At 39.3% G+C, this 14,760-nt stretch overlaps 1 protein-coding gene across 1 annotated transcript; it reads left to right on the top strand.

Annotated features, from left to right (window-relative positions):
• The first annotated feature begins 13,850 nt into the window (after nucleotides 1-13,850).
• On the top strand, nucleotides 13,851-14,441 carry LOC145096177 (uncharacterized). Its single transcript, XM_079033944.1, has one exon. It carries the CDS (start codon nucleotides 13,851-13,853, stop codon nucleotides 14,439-14,441), a length of 591 nt encoding a protein of 196 aa, XP_078890070.1.
• The last annotated feature ends 319 nt before the right edge of the window (nucleotides 14,442-14,760 follow it).

Genomic DNA, 14,760 nt, shown 5'->3' with positions numbered 1-14,760 from the left:
TTAAGCAAGAAGTAGAGAATCAGTTGGTTAGGAAAATTAAGAAGCTCCTATCCGATCGAGGGGGTGAGTACCTTAGTATTGAATTCCACGACTACCTCATGGAATGCTTAATTGTTTTGCGATTGATGCCACCTCGGACACCACAATTGAATAGTGTGGCTGAGAGGCGCAATCGAACCTTGTTTGACATGGTTCGTTCCATGATGAGTCGAGCTTCGTTACCTATCTCATTCTGCAGGTATGCCTTAGAGTCTGCCGCCCATATCCTTAATCTAGTCCCGACTAAGAAGGTTGCCAAAACACCTCACAAGATGTGGATAGGGAAAGCTCCCTCGTTGGCACATATCAAGTTTTGGGGTTGAAAGGCTTTCTCAAGATGAGAGACACACGACAAGCTCGAGCCTCAAAGTGAGTGGTGTATTTTCATCGACTATCCACAGAAGTCCTTTGGATATCTCTTCTGTAGACTGAGTGAAAATGTTGTCTTCGTTGCGAGGAGAGGAGTTTTCCGAGAGAGAGAGAACTCATATGCCTAGAGGAAAGCGGGAGGCAAATTGATCTTTAAGAGCTTCAAAAATCAAGCGATGAAGGAACCTCTAACGCTGGAACTAAAACCGAGGAGGAAAATCTTGTTTAACCGATTGACGAGTCCTTACCTCTTAGACATTCCAATAGAGTTATTGTTCCACCGGAGTTTTATAGTTTCCATATAGCAACTGAGGGTGATATGTATATTTGTGATAGTACACTATTAAATTTGGATGAACCTAACAACTAAAAGGAAGCCATGGCAGACCCAGAGTCTGCGAAATGGAAAGCGGCTATGGACAGCGAGATTCAGTCCATGTATGATAATCAAGTTTGGAACTTGGTTGACAATGTACCAGGTCATAAGATGGTCCCGTACAAATGGATCTTTAAGAAGATGACCGACATGGATGGGAAAGTACACACGTATAAGGCGTGATTGGTTGCAAAGGGCTTTACTCAAACTCCCAAAGTAGACAATGATGAGACCTTCTCACCAATTGCGAATATTAAGTCTATAAGGGTTATGCTAGACATAGCTGGGTTTCAAGATTATGAAATATGGCAGATGGATTTCAAAACCGCTTTCCTTAATGGGAAGTTGTCTGAAGATGTCTTCATGAGTCAGCCAGAGGGTTTTGTCGATGCGGAGCACCCTTATAGACTGTGTAATCTTGAGAAATCCATTTATGGATTGAAACAAGCATCTCGCAGATGGAATCTTTGTTTCAATGAGAAATTCAAAGAGTTTGGTTTTCGAGAAGCGAGGATGAGTCCTGTGTATATGGAAAAGCCATTGGGAGTATAGTTAGCTTTCTTGTTTTGTATGTGGATGACATACTGCTCATAGGAAATGACGTCCCAACCTTGCAGGAGGTTAAGTTCAGGCTTGGGAAGTGCTTCGCTATGAAGGACCTCGGAGAAGCTGCTTATATTCTTGGGATAAGGATATTGAGAAATAGGAGTACAAGACTAATATGACTTAATCAAAGTACTTACTTGGATAAATTGTTAAAATGCTTTAGCATGGAGAACTCCAAGAAAGGGAGTTACCAATCCAAAGCAATACCAAGTTGAGTAAGACTCAAAGCATGAGTACCGATGCCAAGATAGCAGAGATGAGAAGAGTACCTTATGTTTCCGCAGTTGGCTCAATCATATATGCTATGACATGTACTCACCCTGATGTGGCCTTCTCTTTGAACATGATCAAAAGATATCAAGGGAACCCTACTAGAGAATATTGGACCACAGTAAATAATATTCTCAAGTACCTACGAAGGACTAAGGAATGGTTCCTCATCCTCGGTGGGAGTGATGATTTGAAAGTGTGATGGTATACTGATGCCAGTTTTCAGACTAATCGAGATAATTTCCCCTCCTAGTCAGGCTGGGTCTTTACCCTGAATGGAGGAGCAGTGACTTGGAAAAGTTCCAAGCAGGAGACCGTAGCTGATTCAACGTGCCAATCAGAGTACATAGCAGCGAGCGAAGCGTCAAAGGAGGCAATATGGCTAAAGAACTTCGTCGAAGACCTTGGGGTTGTACTGGCCATAAAGGAGCCTATGGATATTTTCTGCGATAACAAAGGTGTGGTTGCCTTAACCAAGGAACCGTAGGATCATGGCAGATCCAGACATATCGACAGAAAATATCATTTCATTAGAAATCGGGTAGAATAGGGACTCCTCGTTGTTAAGAGGGTATCGTCAGAGGATAACCCAACAGATTCCCTTACGATGGGACTGAGTATGGTTAAGCACTTGCAACACCCTAGGAGCATTAGGTTGAAGGGCGATATTAGTTTTAGTGATTAGATAGCTATTTAGAAACTTGTAACAGATAAATTGTAATTAACATTTGATGATTAAATAAACGAGTATTGTAACGCCTGTGTTTCCGGGCTTGCCATTATTAGCAATGTAATAGTCTAGGTTAACCTTTGTAACCCGTTTTGAAATAATAAGATTGTGTTATTTGAGTATTATGTGTTTTGTGCTTAATTGCTTAATTATGTGGTTTGATTAATTAAAAATAAAAATAAGCGTCAAAACTTAAGTGTAAAATAAACTTAATATCTTTGAATAATGTTGTAGTAGTTGAAACGAGGTTTCCGAATATATATAGAACGCCCAAATCTTACTTCGTATGAGGAAGTTATGATTTATCGAAGTTTTGGCTTAGCGGTGTGCAGCCCGAAATACTCGATTTGAGATCGAGCGGTTTTTAGTCGAAACAATCTAAACAAGGATCGAAGGTCTCGTTGTTGGTATCAAAGCGATAAAAAGTTAGGCGAGAACGGACGTCAAACGAAGAAGTTATGAATTTATAACGAAGTTTTTCTGTCGCGGCCTATTAAAAATAAATAATAAAAATAAAGTCAAAATTAGCCGACAGAGTCTAAACGAAAGTGGTAGAGCGTAGTCTCACCTTCGCGTGGATATAAAGAATGTCGAAAACGGAGTTCGTATGAGGAAGATATGAATTTCCGAAGTTTATTAAATAATTGGTATTTATTTTTAATCTTTAATTCGGAAGCATTATCCGAAGGAGTCACCGGTCTGATCCGAGGTACGCCCCGCGTACTTCGAAGGTGTTGACACTCGCAGCCAGTGGCTCGGATGACGCATGCAATAACGATTTCGGAACCAGTACGCGCCGCGTACTGCAGTACGCCCCGTGTACTCCGAGGCTCCAGCCTCCTATAAATAGGATCCGAAGGCAGCCGAGTCTTTTGTTCATTTTCCCTCTTCTCTCTCCCGTTTTGCATCGTTTTGCGTGCCAGAAATATCCCGAAGCCCCGGTATCATACTCAAGCCCCGAGGCAAGTCCCGAGATCCCGAAGATCCCGAGAAGTGCGGTTCCCGAACGGAAGCTCTGCCCGCGAGAAGTTCGATTTTTGTGAAGATCTTTCAGATCTGCTGAGGATTACTACTTCTGCAAGTCGTAGTGCTGTCCGATCATCTTCTGATCAAGTGAGTGTATACTACCTTTCATAAACACGATAATAATACAAGTTTGGTTCGAGTGTATTAAGTATATTGTTGTTTATAAGTGTGAGTGTGTAGTTACCTTCTTCTAACACATAAATATTATGTATTTTCTATAAAATACGTGCTATGTGTATGGTATATTGTTGTTTATATGTATGAATGTGTATTCACTTTCTTCTATCTCATAGATATGATTTATTCTCTATGAAATACGTGTTATGTGTGTGTGTGCGTCATCTGTTATGTGGAATATGTATTGATCAAAGCATGCTATACATGTTTTTAAACTATGTATAAAAATGTATATTTTTATCTACTAATATGTTGGCTAGAACATGGGTAGATAGTTGGTGTGTAATAAACAGATGAGAGGTCTCGTTGTTGTTTGATTTAGTCATCTAGCGGAGTTTAGATGACGACCACGGGCTATTCTAGACAGTCTTGTGGAAACATTAGCAGGTTCGCCACCTGTAGGTGTTAATGAACTTGGGTGTTCATTCGCTGTACTCCATCCCCCTCATGGTTGCCTTATTTGACTTATATTGCTGAGGTACCCCCGAAGCATGTGTTGTCGCCCCGATGAAATATTCTTAGACTAGGTCCCTTATGTTAGGTCTTTTAGGGACATAAAGTGAGAATAACGGGAATGGGTAATTGGGTTATTGTTGGTTGGTGAAAATTAAATATGATTATTTATTGTGGGTTGAAAACCCTATATGCTCACCAGGCTCCCAAGCCTGACCCACTCAGTTTTATTTGTATTACAGGAATCGGCGCGAGGGCATGAGATGGATGAACCATCAGTTGTTTTGTTTACAAGTCTGTATATGTATATATTTGTTGAATGACTTGTAATGTTATCGTTTATGCTTATTGGTCTGTATCGGAACATGACACCCCGAGTTTTGATTATATAATGAAAAATACATTTCTTTTATGAAATGCTTTGGTAAACATTGTTTTATCATGTTTTGTTTTTGGGAACAAATTCCGCAACTCTTTCAAATCAAAAGGATTTACTCTGAAATTATTTTAAAAGCATAAATGAAATCGGCCTTTTCTGGCCCAGATTTTGGGGATGTCACAGTTGGTATCAGAGCATTAGTTTAAGCGAACTAGGAATTTGTAGGATTTGTAGACTTAAACTTAGAATGCTAAGTGAAATTTTGAGATGTGTGTCTGTTGTGTTTTAGACACGAGCACTGGTTTATTTTAGGAAAGTTGCCTAAAATGCTTTATGTGTTAAATGTGATATGTTGCCATATATGATATTATTTGTTCGGATCTATGGTCTGTTGCCGACCGGATCTAGAAACCTTATGTGTGTAGGATTCTAAGCGTACGTCTACGGTATTAGAACTAGCATGTAAACGTTTCGGTGTGATAAGGAAGATTTGAATATCTATCGTGATTGAGGATCTAATTTCACCTTATTCGGTGTGTAGATCAAAATGGTGAGAACAAGAAGTAGATTTGGAAATGCTGACGAAAACAGGAATCAACCACCAGTGATTGAGCAAGTACCTGTCGTAGCAGCAACACCTGAGCCAATAACCATGGCTGGTGTGCAAATGATGATTCAGACGATGTTGGATCGTCAGATGGATGAAACTAGACGGTTTCTTCAATAGAATCGTGAAGAACTGTCAATTCGTGTGGAAGAGCCTGAATTAAATGAAGGGCACTCGGAAGGTGGAAACTTCAGTGGGTCTACTGGTAAAGCCAACCCACCGATAGTTAGGCAAGACAACCATGATGGAAGGAATGATGGAATGGGATGCAAGTACAAGGACTTTCTAACTTGCAAACCATCGACCTTCAACTGAAAGGAGGATCCTATTGGGTTTATGGATTGGATCTCCGAAATGGAGTTAGCCTGCATGACATGTGGCTGCAGAGGTAAGTTGCAAACTATCTATGCCGTGCGACAATTCCGAGGTGGAGCTGTTCGTTGGTGGAACACTCTAGGGAAGACGTTGAGCCCTAATGAGCCACTGCAATTGTCATGGGCAGATTTCTTGGTGCAGTTCAAGCGCAGATTCTGCTCGGCTCAAAATTTGTTGGAGTTGGAGAACAAGTTCCTGACATTGACGAAAGGCAGCATGTCAGTTGATGAATACACCAATAAATTCACCGATAAGATGGAGTTTGCTTTGCGCATCGTTCCAGACGAGTTGACAAAGGTGGACCGGTATGCGAAGGGACTCCCATGGGAGTATGAGGTGCTAGTACGTCAGGCACTTACTCTAGAGGCAGCTGTCTGGGCTGCCAAGTCTATTGAGAACATGATTAAGGGAAGAACCACCGTCAAGGTTGAGTTTGGTGAGAAAAGAAAGTTTGAGGGAACATCTGGTTCCGGTAAGAAGGGCAAATTTCCGAAATCTGATTCGAAAAAGTTTGGAGGAAAAGGAGGCCAAGCGAAGTGGTGTGATAAGTGTAAGAAAAAGCACTTTGATAAATGTAGCGAGGATGTGACCTGCTACAAGTGTGGGAAGGTTGGACATTTTGCCAATGAATGTCCGAACAACAAAAGGATGTGTTTTGGTTGCAATGAAGAGGGGCATATTTTGAAAGACTGTCTGAATAAGAAGGAGGTAGCTAGGCCCAACATTCCACCAAAGCCGAACGCGAGAGCCTTCCAGATGACACTTGAGGCTGCGAAAGATGAAGCTGATGTCGCTTCAGGTACGTTTCTCGTAAACGAATTACCTGCTCAAATATTGTTTGATTCTGGAGCCAACTACTCCTTTATTTCGCATGAGTTTGGTAGAAAGCTAGCTTTGCCTGTTGATAGACTAGATAATGCTTTATTAGTCGAAGTTGCTAGTGGCAAGTTTGTACCTGTTAGTCATTGTATGAAAGACATCTTAATCGACCTTAATGGGAATAAGTTTCACGAGGAATTATTGCCTATCGAGCTTAATGGTTTCGACATCGTGCTGGGAATGGATTGGCTTAGCGCCAATGATGCCGAAATTTTATGCAAGAAGAAGATAGTTAAAGTAAACCCGCCTGGGAAAGATTCGTTTATGGTGTATGGGGACAAACGCAGAGTGAATTCTGGAATCATTTCTCTAATAAAAGCCAGAAAGTGTTTGACCAAGGGATGTACATCATATTTAGCATTCGTGATTGATGCTAAGAAGGAAAAGAAGGTGATGCAGAGTATTCTAGTGGTGTCTGATTATCCGGAAGTATTTCCCGAAGATCTTCCTGGATTACCACCTGATAGACAAGTGGAGTTCAGAATAGACTTGTTACCAGGAACCACGCCAATAGCAAAAGCACCCTATCGATTAGCACCGACGGAGATGAAGGAGCTTATGATGCAACTTCAGGAGTTATTGGACAAAGGTTTCATTAGACCTAGTTCATCGCCCTGGGGAGCTCTGGTGTTATTTGTAAAGAAGAAAGATGGAAGTATGAGAATGTGCATCGATTACAGAGAGCTGAACAAGGCAACAATAAAGAATAGATATCCGTAGCCGAGGATTGATGACCTATTTGATCAATTGCAAGGTTCGAGCTATTTCTTGAAGATCGATCTAAGGTCAGGATATCATCAGCTAAAAGTAAGAGAGCAAGATATCGAGAAGACTGCATTCAGAACTAGATATGGACACTACGAGTTCTTGGTTATGTCGTTTGGACTAACCAATGCTCCGGCAGCGTTCATGGATTTGATGAATAGGGTTTGTAACCCTTTCCTTGATAAATCTGTGATAGTGTTCATAGACGACATTCTGATTTACTCGAAAAGCCAGGAGGACCATGGCAGACACTTGCGAGAAGTGTTGGAAGTTTTGAAGCAGGAGAAGCTGTATGCGAAGTTCTCCAAATGTGATTTTTGGATTCGTGAAGTCCAATTCTTGGGTCACGTGGTCAACTAAGAAGGGATAGTGGTTGATCCAGCGAAGATCGAAGCTGTGATGAAGTGGGAACAACCGAAAAGTCCCACGGAGATTCGAAGCTTTTTAGGATTAGCCGGATACTACCGCAGGTTTATCCAAGGCTTTTCTTCGATCGCTAGTCCATTGACAGCTTTGACCCACAAAGGAGCTACTTATGCTTGGAGTGATAAGCATAAAGAAGCATTCGAGAAGTTAAAGAAGAAGCTATGCGAGGCACCGATACTTTCTCTACCCGATGGAGTTGAAGACTTCGCTGTTTATAGCGATGCGTATGGGGTTGGATTGGGTTGTGTTTTGACCTAAAGAGAAAAGGTGATAGCATATGCGTCTCGACAGCTGAAGGAGCATGAAAAGAATTACCCGACTCATGATTTGGAGTTGGCAGCGGTAGTTTTTGCTCTGAAAATATGGAGGCATTACCTCTATGGCACGAAGTGCAAACTTTTTACTGATCATAAGAGTCTCCAATATCTCTTTAATCAGAAGGAATTGAATATGAGGCAACGACGCTGGCTAGAATTACATAAAGACTACGACTGCGAGATACTTTACCACCCCGGTAAAGCTAATGTTGTTGCTGATGCTCTCAGTCGGAAAGTCAATCTTGAAAGGAGAAGGCCAAGAGCGTTGAGAATTGAAGTTGTCTCGACCATTGTGGAAAGTATAAAGAAAGCTCAAGAGGAAGCTTCTGAGAAAAATGTCCGAAAGGAGGAACGTTTGGGTAAAACGTTGGTGTTTGGCACAAATGGTGATGGACTGAAGGTATTCCAAGATCATATTTGGGTACCTAAGTCAGGAGGAATTAGGGATCTTCTGATGGAAGAAGCTCACAAGACCATGTACTCGATTCATCCGGGTAGCACTAAAATGTATAGGGACCTGAAACCCTACTACTGGTGGCCGACGATGAAGCTTGATGTTGCAAAGTATGTGGCTGAGTGTGTGACTTGTACGAGAGTCAAGACACAACATCAGAAACCTTACGGGAGTTTAGAACCATTGTCTGTGCCTATGGGTAAGTGGGAAGACATTGCTATGAATTTTGTCACTAAACTGCCCAGAACAAAGAATGGTCACAACATGATTTGGCTGGTCGTTGATCGATTCACTAAGAGTGCGCATTTCATAGCGGCCAAGGAGAAATGGTATATGGAGAAGCTTGCAAATTCTTATGTGAGGGAAATTGTGAGGCTTCATGGTGTTCCGTTAACGATTGTGAGGCTTCATGTGGTGTGCCGGTGTTGGCAGAATCAACAAGTGAAGGTACATTTAGTGTGCTATAAGTCTTTTTTTTAATTTCTTTTATTTATGTTTGAAACTTAGAAGCAATTTGGTTTGAATATTCATGTTAGCTTTTACAAATATGTTGATGAGGTAAGTTTTATTTTTTAAACCCCTATATTAACCATCACAATAATTGTTGTAATATGCTTATCATGTGTTTTGGATTTTGGATTATCTTATAGGCAACATATGAGCGTATAAAGGCTAGTGTGGAGCCAAATCTTAAACAATATAAACTAATGGTGTTGTCTTATTAGCTTCTTAGCCGTTTCTCTGTTTTTTTAAATTTAATTTAACATTTTAATTTTAGGTTGTGAAGGTGGCAGATTTTGGGGTTGCCCGGTTTCTGAGTCAAGGGGGAGTTATGACAGCAAAGACTGGAACATACAATATTTGAAGATATTTCCTTTTTCACTGATAAACCCTAACTAATTTGTGAATCATCCTCTAAACTCTAAATTTACCATGATGAATGGAGCTACTTATGTATTATCGTGGTTTGCAAGTTATAAATCATCAACAATATGATGAAAAGGCGGATGTTTTCAGTTTTGCGATTGTTTTATGGGAGCTTGTGACAGCCAAGGTAATAATTAAATACACAATTTTAGTTATTATCATACATATAGAGTTAAGAATGATCTGAATATGAGGTTGTAGGTTCCTTATGAGAAGATGACAACATTGTAAGCAGCCTTGGGAGTAAGACAGGTTAGCATTTCCATTTGATTAGCATTTGGATTTGGATATATCATATATGAGAGAGAATGCATAACATGAGAATGTGCATGAATATAAATATTGAAGGGATCCATTACAAGAGGATGCTGATACGCTCTTCTCACCATCGTTCATCTCCAAAAGATGGGGCTACGAGTGATAGAGACAAACAAAGGGGTACCCATGAAACAAGAGACAGAGATAGGGATAAAGATAGGAGCAAGGAGGACAGAAATGGAAAGGGTAGAGATAAATATAGAGAAAGAGAAAGAGATAGAGGTGGTGACAGGGATAGGGAGAGGGACAGAGTGAGGGTAAAAAGGGAACATGGACGTGAACCTGAGAAAGAAAGGGAAGATAGAGATCAACAGCAAGAGAAAGAACATGAAAGACCACATCGAAGTGGAAGCAAGATCAGAAAGACATGGGAGTGTAAGGGACAGGGAAAATATCCATGACAGAGAGGTTAAAGATAAAGAAAGAGAAAGAAAAAGAAAAAGAAAAAGAAAAAGAAAGGGAAATTAGAGAACCTGATCGTGATCGTGAAAGCAGGTATTTTTTATGTTCTTGTTCTCTCTTTACTTTATGCTTGTATTGATAGTATGTGCTTTATGCTTTGTGGCAAGTATCTCTCTTTACTTTGACATGAATAATTATTAATACACCAATGTGGACAAAAAAAGTTCCTGACTAATCTGGGACAATAGGTATAGTTTGTTGGAGTTTTTCCGACTTTATCCCTGTTATAAATTCAATGGCATTTGATTATTTTGTATTGTAGATAGATAAAATCTGATGAATACTAGGATATTTGTGTCTAGGATTGAACTGCACATGCACTCTTCTGGTAGAATTTACTAGAATTATATGTACAATATATAACAGTCTCCCATTTGGTAATGACTTGTTGCTTCCAAAACAAAAAAAACTATCATAACATGTCAAAATCAATTGCTAAAGCAACCATGTGTAAGTTTTACTTGCAAACACAGTTTATTAGACCACAAGAGTAAGCTTCGAATTGATCATAAAGTTTAGTAATATATAGTAGTCTCCCATTTGACTTTTTTTAGATTCTTTATGATTTGTATTTAGTTTAATATTCTATCCCAAGCAAATTATCCTTGAAAGGAGTTATTAATGATCATCATTTTTGGCACATCTTTTGAAATTGTTCATAGTTGGGCTATTAATGTTCCTGTTTGTTTTCATTTATGCAGGTAACAATCTTGTTGAAAGGACTTATGAATCAGATGTTAATGGTAACAAGTTTAACACTCGAGTCCATACGATTAGATGTTAATGGTAACAAGTTTAACACATGTGTCTTTGTTATACATACAGATGAAATGCAATGGATTGTATTATTTGTATATGGTATTTTATTTTATATTATGCAATGGATTGTATTTTTTGTATATGGTATTTTATTTCTATAATGAGAGATTAAATGCTAATTTAATTTATAAATTAATAAATACATAAATATATTTTTTTTAAAAAAAAAAATTAAAATTACGATACGCAAAAATGTGTGTCGTCTTCATTTATGACATGACCTTTCTTGACTGGGGCTTCCTTGATACGCATTGCATGTCATAAACACGCGCGTCGTAAGGTTACGACACGCAAATGGGTGTCGTCTTCCTTTATGACAGGGCCTTCCTTGATACGCATTGCGTGTCATAACCGCGCGTCGTAAATGCGCTTCACAAATGCTCGTCGTAAATGCGCGTCGTCTCTCTTTATGACAGGGCCTTCCTTGACGCGCATTTGCGCTTCGTCTGAGCGTTTTACGACGCGCAATGAGCGTCGTAAAAGGCCTTTTTTCTAGTAGTGCTAATCAACTCGAACTGAACACAAGTAAACTTGCTAGTTTGTCTGCCTAGTCACCGTACAAATGAGCTTGTTTGCTAAAGGATTCAATGATTGAACACTAATTTGGTCCTCTTAGGAATCGGTAACCAATGAAACTAAAATCCATTGCACTTCCATGAATCAATCATAACAAAGAGTCTGAAGCTAAATGAAAGTACCTCAACTACCTTGATTAAATCTTATTTGTCTTCCTTGCTTTAGTTTAGTAATTACTTCATTAGCGAATATTGATAGTTAGTTTGGTAATTTATGTTTCTAGTCTTGCAAACCTAGAGAAAAATCCTTTTTTCTTATTTTATTAGTAATATAGTTAGTAGTAGAAATTTTTTAGCTAAATTATCGTTCCTTGAGTTCGACATTTGTTCTTACCATAGCTATACTATTACACGATTAGGTACACTGACTTGTGTGCTTAATAGTTTAGTTGAAAGAAAATTAGTTTTATAAATCTAAAACTTGAATAAAAAAAATATACATTAAAAACACGCATCATGTTTTTGGCGACGTTGCCGGTGAACGGTCCAGTTTTAGTTACTTTAAATCTGCTATTTTATTATGAATTTTTCTGTTTATTTTCTTTTAATTTTCGTTTTAGGTTTTTCTTCTTTTTGACTCACTACGGCATGGTAATTAGCACCACATCGTGGTGTCATAACAGTAAACCTTTGTTTTTTCGTTTTTGTTCTTTTTACACGTTTTATTTCTTCTTTTATAGAAGTTTATGACTAGTGGGTCTAACACACCCCTGATTACACCACTTGAAGACCCGAAGTCCACCTTTCGTAAAAACACGGATAAAACTGTAGGAGAAGCTGCAACAACAAAGAAATCACCTTTTAAGAATATAAAATTGGTTTTTAGTAAGAAGAAGGGAAATCAAGTGGTAAAATACAGCAAGGAACCAAAAGACGAAACCACATACGAAACAAAATACGAAGAAAGCGATAACGAATTATAAAAAGGTAGCAATCAAGCAAGCGAACCCGAAAACATCATGGTGTACATTACTGACATTTCCATGGAGGCATACAAGAATAGAATTCGTGAGGACATCGGACCAGGACTTGTGCAACCCGCCATACCTTCCACTACCATATTTGAACTCAAGGGGCAGATCCTAGGTATACTCAAGGAGATTGCATTCACCAAAAAAGATCACGAAGATACCTACAAGTATCTTGATGAAGTCAATGACATCGCCGATGACTTCAACATTTCAAATGTTCCACGAGAAACATTGTTGTTGACAATGCTTCCGGTCACTTTCAAGGGAGCAGCCAAAGACTGGTGGAAGACGCTACCACCGGGTGCGATAACTACATGGGATAAGATGCGTGAAGAGTTGTTATAACAATTATGCCCACCATCGATGGTGTCTAAGCTTAAAAAGGCCATTGCTAACTTTGAACAAAAATTAGGGGAGTCACGGTTTGAAGCATGAGAGCGCTACAAGGGTCTACTTCAAAATTGCCCCTAAAACGATCTGAATGTACAACAAGAGGTTTCTATATTTTACGATGGGGTGAATATCACAACTAGGCAAGTCCTTGATTCTGAAGGCCCTTAACCAAGAAAATTCTCACGTAAATCAAGGAGCTCATGAAGAATTCTCCAAACATTCTAGAGAATACCATAACCCATGAAATGATGTAACAAGGAGATCGACTAATGCTGCTTCGGTAGACATGTCAGTGGTTTTGGCAATGTTGCAAAAAATGGATAGGAGGATGACTAGGATGGATCAAACAATACATCCCATAAGAGTTGGGTCTGAAAACTATAACGGGCCACATTTGACTAAGGACTGTGATCTTGATGAGAATGGACACCGACAGGTTCAATATTTCTACTCGAGTGGCGATCGATTTGATAAAGACTAGAGAAATCCCAAGAAGAAGTGCAAGAAATCCAAAGAAGAGAAATATAAACAAAGAGGAAGAGGCTTTTACCAACGACAGGAACCAGCTCTTGAAAAGAAACCCGATTTCAAGTTAATGCTTACCCTTTTTACTACTGCATCCGAAAAAAGGCACAAGAAACAGATGAATCAATTAGAGAGCAAAAAATTATGATGAGGGAACGATAAACTATACTAAAAAATCAGCAAGCTTACATTTTGAACGTTAAAAAACAACTTGGGCAACTAGCTAAGCAAATGAATGAAAGATCTCCGAGAGGACTTCCAGGATATATCGAACAAAACCCGAAGGGAGCTCACATCCAAGCTGTACCGACCATATGTGGGAAAATTATTACTCATTTTACTCCTATTGACAGAAACAACCCAGATAAGGAGTAGGATGTTCGAGAAGAAATTCAAAGAAAGGAAATTGAACAGTCAACACGACGTGGTACTGATGCCACAATGTGGCAAGATTCTTAAAAGAAACAATTTGAACCCGTTAATACATATCGCCAACCATCGCGCTTCCCACGTAGAGAAATCAAATAAAAGAACATAGAAGACTACCGAAATTTCTTAGATCATATCAAGTCCCTTGAAATCAACATACCATTCCCTGATGCCTTGGCTGAAATGCGAAAATATGTTAAGCTTCTCAAGGACCTCTTAACAAACCGCAAGAAAATGGAAGGATTATCTAAGGTGGTACTAAATGAGACTTGCTCCGCTGTAATGCTAAACATGTTACCAAAGAAGATGGGTGATCCAGGAAGCATAACGTTATCGTGCAAATTCAGGCATTTAGTGACTAGTCATGCTCTAGCCGACTTGGAAGTAAGTGTTAACTTGATGCCTTATTCGTTTTTCAAAAAGCATTATCTCCCTGAACGAGGACCGGTCCAAATGGTCATCGATTTAGCTAACAAGACTATGACGTTTCTAAGAGGTATTTGTGAAGACTTACTAGTAAAAGTTGACAAGTTGGTTTTTCCCACAAATTTTATTGTATTAGACATGGAGGAAGAAGAACAAGTCCCAATCATCTTTGGAAGGCCCTTCTTGAGCAACGCCCGAGCCTTGGTAGATATTAGAGACTCCAAACTCACTCTTCGAGTTCGAGAAGAAAAAATCACTTTTGGAGTGAATCAAGCAATTCAACATTCTAGGATAAGTAATGACATGGCATTTTCAGTTTATGTTATTGATGATGTACTTGAAAGATAGCTAGGAAGGTGGAAAGAAAAAGAGACCAAGAGATATATGGTGCTAGGAGAAGGTAATTTTGATGCCGAACTTGATATACAAGAATTGGAGAAGTTATTAGAAGAAAGTGAGTACAATTAAGTGAAGAAAGAGGCATAAGAAGCAACACGATGTGGCACTATCAACACGTCATGGTCATCAATTTTTCTATGATATGACATTAAAAACTACGACAACACGACCTGGAAGGAGGCCCATGTCGTGGCATCTGACGAAAAACCAAAATCTGTTGGATTAGTGTCTAAGCCTATAACTATATTTGGTATGTACTTGACCTGGT

This window comes from Lactuca serriola, chromosome 3, assembly GCF_051521515.1.
Source record: "Lactuca serriola cultivar US96UC23 chromosome 3, Lser_US96UC23_V15, whole genome shotgun sequence".
Lineage (NCBI taxonomy): Eukaryota > Viridiplantae > Streptophyta > Magnoliopsida > Asterales > Asteraceae > Lactuca > Lactuca serriola.
Note: the sequence above shows the minus strand (reverse complement) of the source record. Positions and strands in the feature narration are given on the sequence as shown.